Raw genomic sequence first — 23,205 nt, 5'->3', positions numbered from 1 at the left:
CACTAATCCACTAGAGGTGATCATCCATTAGTTTACATAAGTATGCACACTTTTCTTTTTGTTGCCTTTCATAAAGATTGTTTTCATTATCCGGCAAATGTGCCAAGTCTGTTAATTTCTCCTGCAGCTTAAAAATCAGTCAGGTTATCAAATTCAAATAAATTTTTCCTGTTTGATCCTCCCATTATTAATCAGACCTATTTAATGCTTGCAACGATACAAGTTCATATAAGAATACCACAAATGATCAAATGTAGGCTAATCCTTATTGATTATTTTATAGTGTCTAAGAATCTGTAGTTGGTTTAACTAAGTAACATCACACCTAGTAAGTAGATTTTATTCTTGTCAATATGTCAAAAACACAAAATTTAATTTCCTTTAACTTGAGTGCTTCCACTGTAGAAAATGAAACAAGTAACTCTCCTTAATTTGATAGCAAGAACATTCAATACAACTGAGCCACGTGTAACAGTCAAAACAATCAAACAGGTATATTCCCAGCCCTGAATCAACATCAAAACTATCAGTTCAACATGATAAATCTGCTGCAGGATTGCTGACAAAAGCAGAATTATTACTGTTTCCAAATGGGAACTTCAGCTTTCCAAGGAAGAAGTCTGGCAACTAACCTTTGTATGACAAAAAGGGGAATTTTGACCATTATTTTATAATACACCCATAGCCCTGAAGTGTGAAGCATGATTTCACTTATTTATTTTTGTGGCAAGGCAACACAGGCAATAGATAGACAGTGAGGCATGCTAAACACTGAGCCATACTCAAGCCACATCTTATAGACCCTTTTTATGTTTTTGAGTTCACCAGTTTATTTCATGTGTCTATCACATATTTTTTATTAAAAATCCATGAACAAACTTGTGTTGAAATTGTGGAAAATGGGATACTAATGGTATGTCACGACAGCAGGGTTTCGGTAGGATGACACCTTGTGAAAGTTCTTTACCAAATAAAGTCAAATCAGATGCTAAACAAAACAAAAACTGCGTTTAAAAGTAAAAAAAAAAAAACTAAGTGTTTCAGAAGGATGCTGCTTCAGACATAAGCATTCTGAATTTTGTATAAAATCATACATGTGGTGACAAATTGTCCTGTGTATGGCCATTAGAAAGCATCTCACTTTGATATTTAAGCTTTCATTAAATAAGATCTTCATTCTTTATTGTTTCCAGAATTGATTATTTATGAACTTGAATTATTAAAATATACACATACATAACATTTATTATAAATTATTTTCAAATATGGATTTTTTTTTCTAGTACTAGAAAAATCTTTTAATTGTTTCTACATTTTAACCATAAGATTGAAATTTTGAATTTACATAACAGTTTTCCGATATTCCAAGTACATTATTAAACACATAACATTATTAAACACATTTTAACCATAACAGATTGAAATTTTGAATTTACATAACAGTTTTCCGATATTCCAAGTACATTATTAAACACACTTTGACTACTAAAAATATGTGGTACGGAAAAGTAATGATCACTAGCAAAAAGATCACTTTTGTCATATACATTTCTGGTCACACAACTAAATAATAACTGAAGACATAAGAATAACACACATTCACTCACATAAAGACACTCTGAAATCATTTTGTATTCCAAGTACATTATTAAACACACTTTGACTACTAAAAATATGTGGTACGGAAAAGTAATGATCACTAGCAAAAGATCACTTTTGTCATATACATTTCTGTTCACACAACTAAATAATAACTGAAGACATAAGAATAACACACATTCACTCACATAAAGACACTCTGAAATCACTTGATGTTACACTTCAAAACCATAAAAAATATCACCACAAATATCCCCAAGGGTTTTTCTACCCTTAAAGTTTGGTATGTCAAAACCATCAAAAAAAATTTGAAAAGCTGCCCCCAAATCACATACAAGTAATGTCTAGAAGTAAAATTATAGTATTAAAAACACAACTGTCATCTACACAGGATAGTTATTAAAATTCAACATACAGTTTTCATTAGAATAAAAAGTATTTACTTAATTTTCTCTATTCTTTTTTAATTATAATCATTCCAGCAATATGTTTAAGTAAAAATTTCTTTCAAGAAGCATTTTTTTTAGCAAAGTTTAGTTTTTAAAAAAAAATCCCTTCTTACAAGTAACTGATTAGGGGCATGGATACACATCACGTACATACTTCTTAAAAACTAAACTTGGTAACCAAATTTCTTAACGTTTCTACTATTTCTCTATGAAAAATTTATAGAACCTTACCACACCATATTATATTCGACTTAAAACTTTCATACTCTAAACTACTTGTTTCGTATCGTTATAACAAGGTTATCATCAACAGATTGTATGTTACGTTGAGTGGGAGACAGTTTTCTGAATGACCTTGTAGGATAAGCAGCAGTAGGATTAATCACATCATTCTCTGAATTGATAAGTAAGCTATCTAAAACTACTTTAGCAGTTGCTTCTTCAGCTTGCTCTTTGGTTGGTTTGCCAGTAGGATAAGACGTAAAGTTTTGTTTGTTAAACTGAATGCTACAAGCCCAGAAACTGCCTCGTTTCCTTCCTGGTATATTGATAGGAATCGTACGATACACGGGACAAGAAATATTTTTTCTTCTAGCATAATCTTCAATTAACTTCTTGAAGTGCCCTGAGAATTAAAATTACAAAGTAAGCAACTACAGACCCAATCTTACCCTTAAATAAATAAAACAAAAAATGAACATTATTAGATTACACTAACATTTCCCAAAGTATGAGGACTCAAATGGTCTCTTGAGGTGGCATGAGTTATTAGGGTAGAGTCAATAGTGCTATAATGCAAAATTAAGCATATTATATACTTTTATTAATGAAAATAATAAGTAATTACTAGAACACATACAGAATTTGAATGTGTTCCTGTGTATTATATTTTGTCACTTGACTCACTCTTCCACTCATTTAAAAAACAAAAAGAGAACGGGCACAGAAGAAAACCATATTTATTAAAGGGTGGTGATTGACAAAAGTTTGGTAAATGCTGGGTTACACAACAATTATTCTGATTGAAATCTACAATTTTGGTATGAACATTCTTTCATTATCACCTGAAAGTTACAAACACCATGGTTAGTTAACAATACTACAGAATATTTTATCATGGAAAAGCAGGTACAACCTGGTAGCTCAGAATAATAAAGAAAATTGTATCCTATATTACATAAATATGTACATACATATATAATCTCAAGAGAAACTAACATGGTTAGGGAGAAGAGAGATTTCACAGTAACACATTCAGAATTTACAGAATATGTTACACAGCAAGATATGAAATGATTTTCACAATAATTTAGTTGGTAACAGGTATGACAAGAAGACTGATAACTTAACTTACATCCCTCTTCACTGGATCAATAGTGATTTCCAGCAAGAAATGTGTATAATAGCATTTTAACTACACTTTCTCAATGTCACAGCGGTAGCTTGCCAGGTTAAATTGATTACAACACACAATCTCTGCTGATAAGTACAGAACTTGTAGCTGTAGAATTGAAGATGAGGACATTTGAGTAGAGCATGGACAGGTTAGCATAAACCACAAAATCTGAGAACAATAAGGTAAAACAAAAAAGCCTCTGAGATAATGGTAGATGACAGAACCACGTAATGCCTTTGTGTACCAAGGAACCTGGTTATATGAGACTGAGTTTAATAAATAATTCTGGTTTGTTTGGAAAAAAAATTAAGTTAACTTTGAAAAACAGCTAACTGAAAATGCTTGTCATTTTTTCTAGAATAAAACTTTTTGAGTCAGCTTAGGCATTATGCACTTTAATATAATCTAAGCAGGAAGCAACAAAGGACTTTCTAGGTTTACAAACTAACCCTATGATAAACAGAGACCAAAGTAGCAAGTTTATTCATTGAGATAAAATAATTCTTCTTTTAAATAGGATTCATAATGTCCTAGTATTTAGATCTAAAAAAAATATTAAACTCACATATGACTGCAAATGTTTTTCTTTTCCACTGCATAATAAAAAAAGGAGAGAAAAAAGACAGATCAATGATTCTACTTTGAAATGCTTTTGACTTGAAACCCATAATAGAATTAAACATCTGCTGTGTAAATTGATTCACTTTTCTTGCACAAATTTCCAAATTCTTTGCAACCTTAGGCATTGTACAACATTGCAAATTTCTAATCTTATTTTTTCTATCTACAATTTTGTTGAAACTTGAAGCAATTTTGGTAATATTGTAAGCCTGAGGAATATCTTGCCTCTTCTCACTAATTATCATATTTTTCATTAAGAAATTTGTGATTTTTTTTAATTTTGTGCAAAGCTACTCGAAGGCTATCTGCATTAACCTTCTCTAACTTAGAAGTGACAGACTAAAGGATAGGCAGTTAATCAGCACCACTAACTATTAATTCTTGTACTCTTTACCAATAAAAAGTGGGATTGATCATCACATTATAATGCCCACATAACTGAAAAGGCAAACATGTTTAGTGATGAGATTTAAATCCATGACCGACAGATTGTGATTCATGCTCCATAACCACCAGGCAGATATTAAGAAGAGCAAAGCAGATAAAGAGTATGTATCAGATTCCATTTATTTTAGAATTTTTCTACTTACTAGCTTTGTCAGTTGTTGTGAGATTATATATGTATAAAATGTAAAGAATATTTCAAACAGCATTCAAATGTAGATTCTGAAAATTACCATGTTTTTAAAAATGTTATAAGATGTGAAAGTATTTTAAACTTTGTTTGATGAATAGGCTACAAAATATTGTTTATCTTGAAACTATATATACCCTAGTGAATTAAGTATTACAGAATGTTTTTCTTGTGTAATTCTATTTATTGTATTTAATTTTCTCAGGTACTATATTTGATTTACTCTTTATCATTTTTCTTTTGAAGTAAAGTTTTATCCAATGGTTATTTTTCCTAAGATTCTCCTGCAGTTATGTTTAAGAACATGTTAACACATCCTTACCTTTTTCCTGGGGTAAACAAAGAGATTCAATTTTCTGAGTTTCAGGTTCATACTTTCCTGCTGCAATTGGAGAAACTGATTGACTTTTACTTGCCAAAGATCTGGAATATTTTATCACTGGTTGTGGTTTTCTTATCACCTACAAAAACAAAGTCAATAAAACAAATCAGTGCAAAAGTATGAAGATTTTCTACAATATCCTTATGAAATTACACTTACCCTCTGTACCATGGATAATAAGTTTAGACAAAATAAAAATTAAATATACCCATGTTAGACAGAACTTTCTGACATCTTGGAGGATTAAAAGAGAATAAAATTTCAATAATTACATGACTGACACAAATGAGTTACACCTATAATACAGCTTATTTGTTCATACAGTGTCTTATGGCAGTTAAGACTGTTTCAAAACAGTGATTGAAAGTACAGTATTATGTGTACTATTTACCTTGTATATTTTACACAATATAGAATTCTTGCCCTATTTGGTTGACTCAAATATAATTAACAAGAAATTATTTTATGATATGCATATTCATATTGGGGGCCACCCTGGGCTTTGTCAAAATCACACTATTTTTTATTTTACATTTTCATCAACAAAACCTAGCATTTGGCAATTTTTTGTGTCCACATTTGAAGGCAATAAAATTTAAACATTAATGTTTTATTGACATCATAATTACAACACAGTATCTGTTTATTGTGCAAATACAAATCACAAATATTCAATTCAATTTGCTCATACGTGCCATATAAGTGTAAGTTCAACAGGTAATAACATAATTAAATTAGCTCCAGGTTTGAAAAAATGGCAGGTTTATGAGGTTGGTGATTTTTTGGGCTCCAACTTTTTATGAGTCACAGCAGTCCCTGCTGTCTTATATTTTAAAGCTTTAATAGTATCAGGTCATTTAACTTTATCATATTTAGTTTAAATTAAAAAAATATCTCAACTATAAATAATTTCATTAAATTGTTTTTAACTGCTGTTTTACTAAGAAAATTTACTGAAATTCCTTACATTTTGTCTGCGTTTTCCAGATTTTATCAGTATTTTACTAAATTGCCAAACATTATTTCAAACTCTATAAGAGTGACTCATATTCATAAGTTGCAAAATGTATCTTTACAAAATTAATAATATAATCATAAAAGGTATATAGATGAAGAAAACGTTTGGTGGATGAATCTAGGTTTCGTTCAACTGAATTTCAACATGCTTTCAATAATGATAATCACAACAAAAACTACATCACCAAAAGTGAAATTTGTAAACTGTCTTTATAAATAATGACCAATTGTTAAAGAAAAATTAATGAGTAGCACACACCTCTTTACAAAGTGAAGCTTTTGACTTAGAATCTTTCTGTCGAGCAACAAGATTTGCAATATGTCTTGTAGATAAATCACAAACAGCTTGTAGTTTAAGTTCACCTAATGGTGTTCTAAAAATAAAAAAGTTAAAGTCACTCTATAACAGCTAATTTTCAAAGAAATGTTCAACTTATCTAACATATCAACTTGAATTAAGTCATACTCTTGAATGTTTTAAATGTGTGGTGAAAAAAGATTGAGTGTGTGACTTAAAGGAATGAAATCAAAATTGGCAGCCAAACTTGTAGCTATACTTATAGCATTGATAAGAATTGTACTGCAAATATTCATTCATTAGTTAGCCAGGCTGCATTATTTGGTGGGTAAAACAAAATATGTGGCCTAGCTAACTAATGAATGAATATTTGCTGTAAAATTCTTATCAATGCTATAAGTGTAGCTACTAGTTTAATTGCCAGTTTTGATTTCATTCCTTTAAGTTGCACACTCAATCCTTTTTTGGCCGTACCTTTTTTTTCACACCTAAGGTGTTTTTGATTAGATATGACTTTTTGTCAATACACACCAACAAACCACAAAAAGTAAGAAAATGATATTTTATAGTAACCAACATTAACCTTAGGATTGCAACACTATTATTTAGAACAGATCATTACTTTACAGAACCAAACAGATTCTTTAAAATATATGGTGGTAGTTTTTCCTCTCTAAAACATTGTTAATAACTTCTTTTTATACAAACATCAGGGAATTTATATTAACAGTTTCTTGTTATCACCACCATGCAATTGGTACAGCTGTATCAAGCATCATTATTTCCTCTAATTGCTTAAGTAATATCACATGATGCTAAACACTCTTTAAGTAGAAGAATTTCATAAAACTTAGCAAATTTGTGCTTAAAAGTTAGCATGAAATAATAACCATCCACCCATATGATTCCTTTGAAAACTTGAGCTAGAAACTGCTAATCTAGTTTGTTTGGCCTAACCAACACTTATGAATCTGCTTGTCCTTTCACCTTTGCTGCTCTAAGTCAGCCTTCTTTAATCTGAATGACAAAAACTAAAAATCCCCCACTTTTACTCTTAGGTGAAGCTGTGGAAAATCACTTAACTACCACCCTTGTTAATAACACACAGTATCCTGCAGCAGGTTGTTTTGCCCACTACTATGTGTCTTGATAAATTAAGTAACTGCTTTTATGGTGCCTAACCACTCAGAAACACAAACTACACTTATTGAAAAGAAAAACATCAAATACGAACCTCCTACCTTCACACACACACACATATATATATGTATATACATATATATTTGTCAAAGCTACCAGAGAAGCCCCCCTCTCATCTTTTCTTAACATTTCAAGCCAATAATTCATTTACACCTACTTGTCTAATGGATATGTTTATAACCAATAAAGAGAGCATATTGTAATGTACAAGATTATAGATCACAAGGAAAGCTTGATGAGTGCTGAGTAAAGTTATTGCTTCAAGCATTTGCTTATCCTAAGCCATAATTGAAATAACCCATTGTTATTTATTGCTTTTCATGCACAGGGCCTAAAAATACAGTATATAAATAATAAAATCACAAAATTAAAAGAAAGCAGATGTAAAAAGGTTAGAAGGTTAGGCTGTTAAGATAAGTAATTAATGTATGATACAATCTGCATTAATTCTAGAAAAAAGTTTCATTGTTTTTGTTTCATTGTACATTTATTATTTTGCTACAGTTAATGTTCAGGTAGAAAATTTAAGAGGTTCTAGAGGTCATGTAGGCAAAATATGAAAACTAAAATTAAAAGTTTTTTTTCTTAGCATGACCCAGACTAGCTCAATAAAGGCTTCATAAATTCAAAGACAAATTATTAGTAAAATATTTTATTAAAAAATTCAATTTCTTATGCACAACATAAAATTAATAAATGCTTTAAAAATGTTATGAACATAAAATTAGTACATTCAGTTATTCAGTTATAGTATATATAGTTTCATTCTGATTATAAGGTCAGTCAAATTGACCATGCTCATATGCTTAGAGTTAAGTGATCCGTCTAGTCTGCTATTCATTTAAGTCTCACATTGTTTGTTATGCTTTTCTCCAAGATAGGCCAGTGAAAACACAAGTTTCTTTTTATTCCTTCATTTTCTGAATGCTTACTTGAAGGTTTAACAGCTGTTTTTGATATAATTTGCACATTATTTGTGGGAAAAAAACTTGTTTTGTTGGCATAAACAAATGTTGTGACTCATAGTAACAAGTCATCTTCATGTTACCATTACAATCAAATAGTGTATTTTATGTCAATAAAACTTCTTTCTGCTACCAAAAAAAAGCTGTTTTATATGATCATGATCCTCAATCAACATTAATATCCAAGTTGTTGCTTTTCAGATAGCTTCATGTCTGATCACATTTTAAACTTCATTGAAAAGTTTTGCATATGGTTATTGTTTATCTCCATACACATCTTATACCCTCCAGTCCCTGATTGTTTATTTTAATGTTTGTACAAGCCAATCATTAAAAAATGAATAGTTATATGGATCAGTTTCTCTTTTGCTGGCAACAGTATATTTCACAAGCCATACAAAAATTTCAAAGGTTAAAGAGACCTACAATCTTAATATTAATCATATAAAAAGAAATACATGAAAAAGTTTCCTTGTTTTACCTTGAAACCTTGATGAATTCAGATAAATCATGGAACAAGTCCTCTAGTGAAGAATAACCCAACTGTTTAAAAGGAATTGGCTCACCCACAAGATCAGCATAATCCTCTAATAATAATAGTAATAAAGTATGCTAAACAAATGTAAGAAAAATACAAAAAGGGGGAAATTATAGTTATGTACACCTTGATCCATATCCTTAACTATTTGTAAAAGAAAATGAAAATAAAAGAGAAAGCAATAATGTTTATTAAAATGTGGTTCAAGATTTACAGAATAACCCAAATTAAGTTTAAAATATATTATGCTTACCACTGTACTTTTCAATATTTATAAAATAATTTTTTTCATGTACCTTATATCTTAACCCATTAACTGTGGATGATTGATATTTCCATCATTGAAGTTCTATGGCTCAGCTGCGAATGATGGAAATATTCGTCAGTCGCACATATATAACTATAACTTTATGCGAATGACGAAAATTACCATTACAATGTGATTGATGGCAACTCAGTTTTATCTGTGAGTCAGAAAACGGCAACTGAGCTGCTCCTGCCACAGTTAATGGGTTAAGGTATTCAGAGCAGTAAAGAAACTTTCAATGGGAAACGCTTAAAATTTCTAGATTAGTAAAAATTAGGGAGGGGGAATTGAAGATACAAGCACAGAAATGTTTGTAAGCTCATTCCTAAAAATGCAAGTAAAAGGTACTTTAGAAAGAAACCTTATGATTGATTGACTGAAAAATATTCTACGTTATTCCTTGAAACAATGAAAACTGTAAATAGAACTTACTTTGAAAGAAAGCTGAAGACTAATAGAATGAGTAGTAGCAAACATTAGTTTATAAATTATTGAAAATTGAATTAATGAAAACTTTGAAATGCTATATCTTTACAAAGAAAATAAAATACTTACTTTCTAAATTGGCAGCAATAATTCCTCCTTTCGAACTCTGAAGCACAGATCGCAAAAGGGTCCCCAACTCCATGATTTTCACTTTTTTTTCGTTCTCCATGTCCATATAACTAACTACTTAAAAAAAAGGACAACAAGTGTTTACTTCTCGGTAAGAGTTCCATATGGCACCCCCCACTCAATGGATAATGGTTAGACAAACAATGTTTGGTATTGGGTAATGGTTAGATGAAAAATGTTTCGTATAAAATAGTAACAATGTTTGGTATTGGCTAATGGTCAGATAAACATAAACCCTTTTCAGAATCTTTTTTATCCAGGCAATTCTACAATTTTTGGGTGGGGGTGCCATATGGAACTCTTTCCTACTTCTGTTTTATAAATATAATATATTTATAGCATACAAATATCAAATAAATACCTATAACTAGACCTGGGCAATTAGTGGAATTCACTAAGTGATTAATGTTGGGCTCATTAACCTATTACATTCAACATTCAATAAATGAAAATAGTAATACTCTGAAACATTAATTTTGATTAGACAAATATTTTTGCGAGTCTTGCCACTAATTGATTCCAGGTATGGAAGGGCTGTTTTATAGAGATAGATTAAAATCTATCAACTTATTTTTCTTTTGAGAAAATAAGGTGATATTACTTAACTTTAGAAGATTATATAAGATAGACAGAATAAAAGTCATTGATATATTTTCAATACATTCTGAAAATAACAGGAGATGATGATAAAAGTTACGACTTGGAAAAAAAGGCTAAACTCAAGTAAGACAATTTTTATTTTACAACAGCAAAGATGACTTATGGAGTGAATCCTCATTGGCCAGCACTTTACAGCAGTTTCAGAAGGGAATCAACAATTCTATTAAATGATGGGTTTAAATGTTTACTCTTTTCAAAGATGGGTGTGCAAGTTAGGACAGCTTTGAAGGACCAAACAGTACCTTGCTGTCCATAGGTTATGTTAAAAATAAAATAGCTTGAACCTGATTTTATATAAAGCTTCTGTATAAAACACTGGAATTTCAATTCACTGCATCATTTTTTATTAGTATTTTTACAAATAGACTTTATGAAATATTTCCTTAAACAATAGCAAACACTGTCCTAAGAGATATTTTTAATTTAGTCACATACTATAATTAAACTATGTAGTCTTACCTTCTACATTTGGTAATGTACCTTAACCAAAAAGTCTAACAATTCCTGTTTATCAATCAATTTTCTGGACTCAGTGTTGGGTGCACAATTACAGCACTTTTTGGGTGCCAGATATGTATATATAAATGCAATACAAGTTAATAATCAAGGACTGACTTAGGAATTGAGGGGTCACAGGTCAAACACAGTTTGGGGACCCTGAGGGTTTCACCTACTATTATTAACTGCAACCACTACTGATATTAATACTAACAGGGTCTTCTATTTTTCTAATAGTTCTATTTTTACTATGATTATTTCTGAAATAACTTAATATTTTTTTTAAATATAAAACCTTTATCTTTCAATATAAGATATAAATAATAATATTTTTTAAAAAAATGAGCGTTAAAACAGAAGATGTGACCTCACCTTTTTACAATTTACTATTTAGGATGGAAAATAGGGCCTTTAATTTTAAAAAATATAAGGGTCCCCAGGCCATGCGTGCAAATCAGGGCCTGATAATGATGTTTAATCTTTAATAGTTATATTATAGCAGATTAACAGATGTGAAAATTAAATCGATCATTTCTATTTAGGTCTTTCTTAATAATATACTGATATAAAATTAAAACTAAATATTTCTTTCTTCTGCTACAATTATCAGAATTTTCAAGCAATTCAATCAAACTTTTCCATTTTTATTTGTTTTTTTTAATGTATAATATAGTTACCACATGAAAGACTGATTCAGAAAGATGTGATGTATTCAAGAAATATCAAAATTAAATGGCGCTCAAAAAATTAAGAAGATACGAAACTTTAAAATCACGAAAAATACTGCCTAAATGTGACACTGTTACTGTCAGTCTGTGATCTTTGTATACATTCAAAGAACGCGTTTTGAGCGTCCCGCTAAGAAAAGTTTTCGCCTACCCACACACCTAAAATCAACGTTTACTTGCGCCGTGACGAAAATAAAAATAGTACCAAAATAAAGCTACTTTCACTACGATACATTGCACTTTTAGTTTTACGTTTAATGTATTGCTTAACTAAAGTGTAAACGTAATCAAGACATCTATATACTACTAAAACTCCGAGATTGTTTGTTTGCTTGTCTGTAATTAAATACAGCAAAAACGGCGCACAATAGCGCCATATTTCTAGTGAAATGAGAATAGAAACAGAATAAAACAAGTTTCGTTAAAATCGGGCCACGGGTTACCGAGTTTTAGCCCCGTTTTTCGGGTCACTAATGAAATACAGCAAAAACGGCACACAATAGCGCCATATTTGTAATGAAATGAGAATAGAAACAGTATAAAACAAGTTTCGTTAAAATTGGGCCTGGGGTTACCGAGTTAGTCCTGTTTTTCGGGTCAATTTTATTAAAATTTCTAGATGAATTTAGGTACACTAGATGGCGCCACATATAAGTTTATCTATCTATCTATTCGTTTTCCACCTAATGAATCACTTTAAAATATCTTCTATACAACAATATATGCACAACAGAAATTAAATGATGAGATGAAAATGTGTTATAACGGCGCGTAGAAAGAACAATAAAATGGACCTAAAATATTATTGACTATTTGCAAATAGTAACTATGGAAATAAGGTAATAAAATAAAAATAAAATCGAGAACAACAAAATTTTATAATCGAAAACCTATCACCGAGCATTAGCTATTATATTATTTCCCTGTCAATGTTCCCATCTTCATTAAAAGGCGTAAGATGACAAAAACAAGATCTTGAATAATCTATCTATATACTACATTATGTTGAAATTTATCGTTAATAAATCACACACCTACTGCAAAAAATCCAACCTACAAAAAGTAACTGTAGCAATATAACTTCGAGCTTCCAATTACAAAGTGTTAACAGAAGCCACTGCATGCGACTATTTCAAGCTAATAAATGCTAATGCTTCATCAGAATAATGTAGAAAACGTTAAATACCATAAACAGCTGCACTATAACTATATAAGCATAATTGTTTTACATCACAAAAACAGGAGGTTCGGTCAACCCCACCCCATTAACAAAATGTGGAACAGAAGAAATTAAGATGGAATGTGCATGTTTTACTGATGTCACGACAGTATAAATTGCAACATTAAGCATCCCTTAAGTGACGTCATTTTAGTGTCTTGTGACTGACTGACAAACAAAATACTATTTTATAGTGATGCCAGGAATAAAAACAGGCGACTCCTCCAGGTAGCCTTTGGCCCCTTTTGGGGAAATTAATGGCTTTTGATTATAAATATTACTGATCAGTTTTATGCAAAACAAGTTTTTAATTACATATCTACACTTAAATACCTAGTATATAAGTATAACTTAAATTTCTTTATCTTTTATATTATTAGATATTTTATGCTATATTTTTACTTATTGTTTACCTTTTGTTTTTTAAACAGTGGTATATATAAATCTGTATTAATACTTATTTCATAACTATGAATTTCTGTTATTTTTGAATACATTTAAAAATTAAGTATTTTTAAACAGTGGTATATGTTAATTTCTATTAATCTTGGTTTCATAACTATAAATTTCTTTATTTTTCAATAGGTTTACAAATCTAAATATATTAACTATTTCAATTTTTATCGTATACATAAAAATACTCAAGTATTTAATACATGTTTAATATATTAATTTTATGTAAACAACTGCTGAATAGGATCTTATAATTTAGACCTAAAATTACTCTCAATTCTTTTAGGTAAAAGCAACAAGGAATTTAAATTTGTTTTCTGTAATAATTTCCCCAAGAAATAATTAACTCGTCAAAGAAATTAATAGTCTACGTTTAGGAACACTTTCTATTAACCCCAAACCCCCCAAAAAACATACATCATGTATAATAGTTAAAAGAACCACCTAAACGTCACGTTAGTGTAGCCTATATAATGCGTAAAGTTTAGTATACTCTAATCCCTTATATTGATGACTTTGTTTGTTTGTAGTTATGCACAAAGCTACACAATAGGTTATCTGTGCTCTGCCCACCACGGGTATTGAAACCCGGTTTCTAGCATTGTAAATCCGCAGACATACCGCTGTGCCAATGTGGGGCTATAGTGATGGCACATGATGAGACACACAATTGGCATGTAATGCTGTTTGAATACAAGAAGGGAAACAACACCTCTGTAGCCACAAGGAATATCAAAGAAATTTATGGAAATGTTTTGAATGTTCATAAGTGTTTAAGGATGGTTCAGAAAATTTCATTCAGGTGACTTTAGCCTTAAAAATTGTGATGGCAGGGGCCAACATGTTGAAATTGATACTTTGAAGATGCTTGTTGAGTCTAACCCAAGGCAACATACTCGTGAAATGGCCCTGAAATTGCGTCTCTCTTGAAACAATACGTAAACATCTAAGGAATATGGGAAAAACTCCATAAAGAAGATGTTTGGGTGCCTCACAAACTCTCTAATGATCATCGTTTCCAATGTGTGAACGGTGCTTCATCTCTTCCGGCGAGTAATGTGCGTGAACCATTTTTTGGACAGAATTGTCACCGGTGATGAAAAATTGATTCTCTATGCAAATATTAAATGCCAAAAACAATGGCTCAGTCCTAGACAAAATCCACTTCCAACCCCAAAACCTGGACTCCATCCACAGAAAGTGATGCTTCGCATTTGGTGGGACATCAAAGGAGTAATTCATATCGAACTCCTCAATCCACAGCGAACTGTCAATGCAGAAATCTATAGTCAGCAACTATAACGTTTAAATCAAGCCCTTCATCAGAAATGCCCTTCACTCATCAATTGGAAAGGTGTTCTTCTTCTCCATGACAATGCACGTCCACATGTGGCAAGTTTGACACAACACATGATTATGGAGTTGGGTTGGGAAGTTCTCCCTCACCCACCATATTCTCCAGATGTGGCATCATCAGATTACCATCTTTTTCATTCACTGCAACATCATCCTAATGGGAAAATGTATGCAAATGTGGAAGGTGTTAAAAAGGACATCGACATGTTTTTTGCTTCAAAGCCAAATGATTTCTTTAATCAGGGCATTAAAGATGGAAAATGTAAATGATGTAAGATGGAAAAGCATCATTGATAAGAATGGAGACTATTTCATTTAATAAATGTTTTGTTTTGATATATATAAGTTGTATAAACAAAAGCGACATTAATTTCTTGATGACCTAATATTTCTAAATGTTAAATAATGGCATATTAAACTATAACATAATTAAACATTCCTTATTAACCAAATAGTTTACTTTATTTATTACTCCTGTATATTTGGCCACAGTTTTTCTAACATGTATATGTTCATAACAATTTAATTGAGCATCAAGAAATATATCCAAGTATTTTACTTTGGAACATCTCTGAAGTTATACTCCATTCATAAATATATATTTATTTATTTATTTCATTATTTTATTTTCAATATCAAAAATTAATTTGGTCTTAACAATATTCACATATAAATCATTATTATTAAGCCAAAATTTTCACTTGTTAAAGGTTAACTGTTTCTTTTAATAAATTTAAATTATTATTACAAGCTGTAATTACTGTGTCATCATCAATAAAATCTGAATTGTATGTATTGGAAGGTTTGATATATCATTAACATATAATAAAAATAAGAGAGGTCTTAAAACAGACACCCGAAGAACCCCTTTTGTTGTTAATAGTTTCTCTGATTATTTATAATCTATGTTCACTACTAAGGTTCTGTTTTCTGAACTTTTCAACCAACTATACATATTATCCCTAATTCCCATACAATACTTTTTTTTAGTTAATGTATTATAATTAACACAGTCAGATGCTTTAGATAAGTCTACAAACACTGATATAGTAAGGTTACCTTTCTCCATATTTTGTATAATGTGTTCACAATTCTTGAATAGCATACCTTAGCAAAAACCAAACTGATTTTCAAATAACAGATCATTATACTTCTCAACAAAGTCACATATTCTATTATAAATTAGTTTCTCTGTTATTTTTGAAAAAGTATTCAGCATAGCTATTGGTCTGTAATTACAAATTTGATTTTTACTACTGTTTTTGTAAAGCAGTATAATTTTGACCTTCTTTAAAGAATCAGGAAATGTATCACTTTTAATACTTAAATTAAATATGCATTTTAAAGGAACAAAAATATGTTGAAAGTAATTTTTTGTGTAAATATATATGTTGGTGTCACAAATATACTTGTTTCATTATTTACCAGTGTGGTTAATTTTTTCACCAACTGTTCACTGCCATTGACAAAGTAAGAATTAACTGCATTTGCTTTGGCTAAAGTATTAGTTATAGTGGCATTATTTACAACAATGTAACCAACAGGATGTTTTTTGTTGATTTATTTAATATTTTACTAATACAATTCCATTTACTTTTAATATCATGCTGAGATAGAAGGATATTGTCATAATTTTTCTTTATGTTTCTAATTATAGTTATTTCTATATACAGTATATGTTTATCACTAGTATTACCAGAAAGTTTGGCTTTATAAGCCAATTTATTTCTTTTTTTTCTTATATAATTATTCAACCATTGTTTATTGTTATTAATTCTAACTTCTGTTTTATATACTATATTTTTTGTAATTTTCAGGTAAACATCTGTTATAATACTTCCAAAATTCTTTTAAAAATATTCATATGCTTTATTTACATCCTGGTTTCCATATAACATATCCCAACTTACAACACTTAATTCATTCTCTAAGTTTGTATAATGATATTAATTTTCCCGTTATTTCTTTTAACTTCTGATATATTACAAGAATAAATTAAGTAAAATGTTGGATAATAATCAGTTACAAAAGACAAAATATTCATATTAACGTTTTTGATATTAGATACAGCATAATCTATTAATGTACTTGTTCTCTTTGTTAGTCTTGCTGGTAAGTTGAAATTAGTTTCTATTTTGATTCCAATACATTTAATCAAACAACTCATTTACATACAAACTTTACTCATGTAAGGTGTTAACATTGAAAACCCCAACTATAATCAAAGAAAAATGATTATTATGTAACATAATTAAAATGTCCTCAAATGTATTCATAATTAAAGAGGTCAACATTTGCAAGAAAATGCAACGTCTCCACCAAGCAATCCCAATATGGTCAATTTTGACACCAAAAATTGTGAAAAACACAGATAAATGACACAAGTCCAACATCTTTGTTTGTCAGTGTGTACCCATAGAAAAAAAAAATCTTTGTACCAAATTCTATGTAAATTGGTCTAAACAAAGTTAAATTGAACAGTGGATGGGTGAAAACGAGATTGAACAAGATAACTGCATTAATTCTGAACTTGCTAATAACACATTTAGAAGTTCAAAGAATGATAAGGCTCCTGGGCCAGGTAATGTCTTCCCATAGGTTTTGAAGGAAGTTAAGGATTGGATATGAGAGCCACTTTCTACTATTTTTTTGTAAGTTATTGAATAGTGGGCAGGTGCCAAAGGATTGGAAGTTAGCTAATGTCACTCCCCTTTTCAAGGAAGGTAATAAAAATTGTTCAAGTAATTATAAGCCTATTAGTCTTACATCAGTTGTGGGAAATATTTTTGAAAGTCTGATAAAAAAATACTTTGCAAATTCATCAAACAAAGCTTAAAATTTTATTGGATAGCCAACATGGTTTCACTAAGAGAAAATCTTGCCTTGCCAATCTTTAACTTTCTCTGAAAAGGTTACTGCTCATGTAAATGAGGGTAAAGGTGTAGTTTTGGTGTATCTGGATCTTCAGAAAGCATTTGACAAGTTGTAACATAAAAGGCTTGTAAAAAAAATATGTATAATTATATCTACAGGTGTGAGGATAAGTTGGCTAATTGGAAAGAAGAGGGATTGAACGAAAGAAAGCAGGGTTGTTATAAATGGACTTCAGTTAAACTGGATTAATGTCACAAGTGGGGTACCTCAGGGCTCAGTCTTAGGACCTTTGCTCTTTTTGATTTACTTCATTGACATAGAAGAAGGAATGGTTAATAAATTACTTAAATTTGCTGATGACATTAAGGCTTTGATGTTGCTAGCTGTGAATAGGATGCTGCTGATTTACAAAAGAATTTAGATCATTTAATAAGTTGAGAAAATAAATGGCAAATGGGTTTTAATTATAATAAATGCAAGATATTGCATGTGGTTTATCATAATTTGAATTATAAGTATAATTTTGGATGGGAATAACCTTAACAGTGTCATGAAAGAAAGGGATGTTGATGTAATGGTTGATCAGTCTCTCAAGCCATCCAAGCAGTGTGCTGTTTCAAGTGGTTGGGCAAATAGGATTTTACATTGTATCTACAGAAATATTAAATAGAAGTCTAAAGAGGTTATAATTTCATTGTTTAGGTCACTGGTTTGGACACATTTGGAGTATTGGGTTCAATCTTGTGCTCTTTACCTGAGAAGGAACACTGAACTGTTGGAAAAGGTTCAGAGGTGGGTTACTAGAATGGTGCCTGGGATGGAGGGGTTGTCATATGAGGAGAGATTAATATTTTTGAAATTGCTTTCTCTTGATAAAAGAAGAGTTAGAAGGGATCTGATTGAGGTGTTTAAGATTGTAAAGGGAATTGATACTGTTGATGCATCATTTTTTTTCATACTTAACAGCAAGAATAGTAGGACTAGGGAACACAAATATAAATTTTGGTAGAGTAGGAGTCATCTTCAGCTAAGACAGTTATATTTTTCTAACAGGGTGGTTGGTCTTTGGAATGGGTTTCCTTTGGATGTTGTGGAGGCAGGAAATTTAAGTTAGTTTAAGTGAAAGTTTGATAACTATATGAATGATAAAGGCTAACTTTAGTATTTATATTTACTTATTTCGTTTATCTATTCAACTATTTATTCATTTACTTAAGTTTAGAGGAAAGGACAGCCAAGATGGACCAAAAGTCCCTTGTTGTCCCTAAACATTATGTTGTTACTAATTGACAAAACCTCTAAAATTATGGGTTCATATAATCTCTTGACTCCCCTAAAGTTACCAAAATTGGATTATCCCAAATTTTTTGTGTATATCATATGTGGTTGTAAAATATGGGACTGGTAAAAAGTATCTTTGTACCAAATACTATGTAAATTGGCCAAAATATGGCAGAGTAATTGTTAAAAACCCTAAAATTATGCTTTTCTTTTGAGAGCTTTGATCCCCTTAAGAAAGACTCGGAAAGGGCAAATCCAACTTTTAGATATGTCAATGCACTGAACACATGAGAATTTATATTTGTGCCATTTTTCATCTTGAATGTTGTAAGTATGACTACACAAGAGCCAAAAATATATATTTTGGGGTTGTTTGACCTTTAACCCCATAAAATCCTTAAAAAGGACTAAATGAAAAAGGTGTCTGGGTATACTAGACCAAGATATAATGCTACCAAGTTTCAAGTCAATTGCTAAGAAATGAAGGAATGGCAGTTGATTGAAAAGTGTTTGGAAGAAGAGGGAAGAAACAATAGAAAATGGTATGTCTCTCTGTGGAGACAAAAATATTTGCAGATCACATTCAGGTGGCTTGTACAGACAACCCAAAAAGTAGTTTTTATTTTGTATGACCATAAATTCTATAGTTTTATTCACTATTAAAAATTTTTACAAACATCAAAAGAAATTTCCTCTTTAATATAGAATACAATTCCACCACCTATTCTGTTTTCCATAGTAAAAAAGTAAGAAATATAACCTTGAATATTAAACATTATATCATCATCTTTAAGCCAAGCTTTTGTAGATACAAACAAATAAAATCATAACTTATATAGTGCAACTCACAAAAACTTTCATCCATGTTCTTTTCTTAAACTTCCAGCATTCATTTAATGTATTGATAAACCAGAAAAGTCACTTATTTATTTGATCAATATGAATATAGTCACCTATTATTTCAGGATCATTTTCTATATAATTAAATTATTAATCATCACTGAAAGTCAAATTACAACTCATAACATAATATTCCTTTATAAAATACATTGTATTATATCAGTAATTACACAAGTGGGTTATTTTGAATACAATTTAACTAATATCTAAGTAATCGTCCATTATATCAAGCTCTATTTCCTTTTTACCTAAGTTGTTTAGGTTATTGATCACCATAACATATTAACTTACAATTTCTGAAGATCATTTTCATTCCTTACAAGTATAACATTCATTGAATCCTCCTTTCTTAAATGGATTCAACCATTTTTAAACCAATAACAATTATAATCTTTTTCCCTTTCTCAGCTGCTTTGCCTTATAAAACAGATTTCTAAAAAATAATAACAAATGTTCATTTACATACATGTTATATTTTTCATCAACAATCCCTGAATCTCTTGTTGTTAATTTCCTTTTTTCTTCATACACTGGAGAGAAATTTCTCAAAGTGGCTTGATGTTTAATTTTATAGGTCTTGGGATATACCCTTATTTGGTCTTTTCTTTCAACTTTCTGTGATACTTCTATATTATTAGGTCTAATTGAAATACCTAAATTACTAGCTATTTAATTGACTATTATTTCTGTGTTTTTTCCAAATCATTTCAGGTACCCCAATATTTCAAGATTTTGGTTGTAACTATATTGTTTAATTTCAATTTTCATTCAACCTACATCACATGAGGTTTGAAATCTTTTTGGACGATATTAATAGCAACTTTTTGGTTTTTAATTTTTTTACTTCTGTATTACATTAATTCCTTAAGGATTAACTGTACTTGGCATAACAGTTCATCATATTTTTGTGAACAAAAAATTTCACTTTCTAATAATGATGCTGACATTGCAGTGTCATTTTTCCTTAATTTATAACATTAGTGGATCTAAAATAGGCTTACTATGACTTTTTTAAGTCTAAGTTACTGCAGTGTCACCGATACTTGTTTGCTGGCTATCTTTGTATCAACATCTGTTGCACCTCCACTCTGATCTACTATTTTGGAAAATTTATGAAAACTTTGTTCTGTGAATCCAACATAGTAAAGGTGATTTACTGTGTTGGTATACATTTTATCATATCACATTTTCTTTAAATGATATGCATTTGTTGCAAGCTCTAGTCAAAGCCATTTTTCAAAATAAACAGCTTTTGAAATGTTTAGTAACACAATTCTGAAATAAACTTAAGAACATGAACATAATTTATACCATTATACTAAAACTTACAAGTACAACAGCACTACACATACAGTATCTATAAGTTGTACTGTTGTAGCAGTAGTAGTAATATTATAGAGTGTAGTAATGCTTTGATGATTGAATCGCTTGAAAATTCTGATAATTGTCGCAGACGAAAGAAATATTATCATTTAATGTTGCATCTGTATGTTATTATTAATATTAACAAATACCTAAATGAAATTATCTATGTAATTTTCAAATCTTTTGATCTGTTATAAATACTAAAATATTAAACATTATCAGGTCCTGATTTATGTACATGGCCTGAGAACCAATATTTTTTAATATCTTTAAATATATTTGATTGAACTAATATTTAAATCTAAACAGTGAAAGTTCAGGTGCTCTTTTGTTTCACTTTCACACCTTCAGTTATATTTTAATTTCTAATTCTGTTGCTCATTTGCTGCCCTTTCAGTTTTAGTATAACTATAAGTATAATTTAGAAGTATAATCTAGTTTTAATTTTTTGAGACGATTAATTGAAATGCAAGGACAAATTCCTTTAATAATTAGAGAAATACTAAAAGTAAAAGAAATTCAACAAAACATATCCTTAACACGAATATGAACTTACGCATCCGAGTTGGGTATATTTTCTGGACGAAGCAAAGAAGTGTGATATGAAAACTAAATAATAACAAAACTATGTGACACTAACAACAAAACACCCGCCCCCAAAGCATTAACTCTTATAACACCCACCTTGAATTAATGTTTGAATTCTGAAAGTGAAAATAAACTGCGCCACTACTAGACATGCGCAAATAACGTTATGAAACTATGTGGTAGAATGAAATATGAAGTTGGCACAGGAAACTATATGGCCAACGAAATGGTAATGCCTTTGTTTGTTGCTAAGCGCAAAGCTATACAGTGGGTTATCTGTGCTCTTCCCACCACGGTATCGAAACCCGATTTTTAGAGTTGTAAGTCCGCCGTCACACTGCTATGCCACTGGAGGGAAGGTAACGTCAGAAAAGACTATTCTACAAGCGAAGAAAGAGTTAGGCATAACCTCTAACACAAAAGAAAAGTAGTTGGAAGCACTATAGTCTTTTTGTTTTAGAATACAGCATACGTTTATAATTATGCCTACAGGTTTTAGAAAGAGAAACCTTTTATGTTGTACCCACTAATAATGGGTAAGATAGTTATGCGTTTTGTACTTTGTGGGAAATTAAGTTAGCAGTACGTCTTATCCCCAAGTGTCGTAAATTGTTGATGACTTACGTTCAAACTCTCTAACAACACTGTACTAGGACTAACGTAAATTCAACTTAATTACATGATACTTAACACAGATCCAAACATTAGCGTCCGCATAGGGGGGGGGGGAAGGGGCATTTGCCCCCTGAAAAATGAGAAACACAATCCTTTCTTTATTCATTCAGTATATGAATTTACAAGTTTTTTTTATTCACTTCACAATTTCATACTACTTATTACACTTAATTTTCAATTCTAATAAAAGTCACTACCACAGCAGCCTCTTGGATATTGGACATGGAAATTCTCATTCAGATCTTAAAGGGTCTTGTCAACATCCCCTGAGGCCTAACACAGTGTGATCGGAGTCAACCTGTTGCCACCTGCTGGTAATAACGGCAGCAGGTTATCAAAGAGACTGACACAGTCTTGCAGAGTATATATATATAGCTCCAAGTCTGTAGTAAGGCTTAAACTAACCTTACAAGTATTAAACCCATCAAATCTGACTATAGGAACTTGCCTATTCTCTTAACTGTAGTGCCAAAACTTTGAAGGCGGGTCGGGTCCATCGTCCCTTGACTTTAACTTTGCTCCCCTCCTCATAGAAAATTTCTGCAGACGCCCAAGGATCCAAATATACTGACTGTTTACCTTACGAG

The 23,205-nt window shown here is 30.6% G+C and overlaps 1 protein-coding gene across 4 annotated transcripts; it reads right to left on the bottom strand.

Annotated features, from left to right (window-relative positions):
- Positions 1-2,060: 2,060 nt before the first annotated feature.
- On the bottom strand, positions 2,061-22,931 carry LOC106460598 (tudor domain-containing protein 7-like). 4 transcript variants are annotated; one of them, XM_022387353.1, is made up of 6 exons: positions 22,816-22,931; positions 9,962-10,075; positions 9,043-9,148; positions 6,358-6,472; positions 5,022-5,160; positions 2,061-2,673 (listed from the first exon to the last, which is right to left on the bottom strand). In XM_022387353.1, the coding sequence occupies exons 2-6, from the start codon at positions 10,065-10,067 to the stop codon at positions 2,321-2,323; spliced, it is 819 nt and encodes a 272-aa protein (XP_022243061.1). In that variant the 5' UTR covers positions 10,068-10,075; positions 22,816-22,931; the 3' UTR covers positions 2,061-2,320. The 4 variants fall into 4 exon arrangements, with proteins under 4 accessions (XP_022243061.1, XP_022243060.1, XP_013775768.1 ...); XM_022387352.1 differs by lacking the exon at positions 22,816-22,931 and adding an exon at positions 22,040-22,589; XM_013920314.2 differs by lacking the exon at positions 22,816-22,931 and adding an exon at positions 21,912-22,033 and having other exon boundaries at positions 9,962-10,078.
- Between the last annotated feature and the right edge of the window lie 274 nt (positions 22,932-23,205).

The sequence above is a fragment of the Limulus polyphemus genome, unplaced genomic scaffold (genome assembly GCF_000517525.1).
Source record: "Limulus polyphemus unplaced genomic scaffold, Limulus_polyphemus-2.1.2 Scaffold801, whole genome shotgun sequence".
Classification (NCBI taxonomy): domain Eukaryota; kingdom Metazoa; phylum Arthropoda; class Merostomata; order Xiphosura; family Limulidae; genus Limulus; species Limulus polyphemus.
The sequence above is the reverse complement of the archived record's forward strand: the minus strand, read 5'-3'. Positions and strand labels throughout refer to the sequence as shown.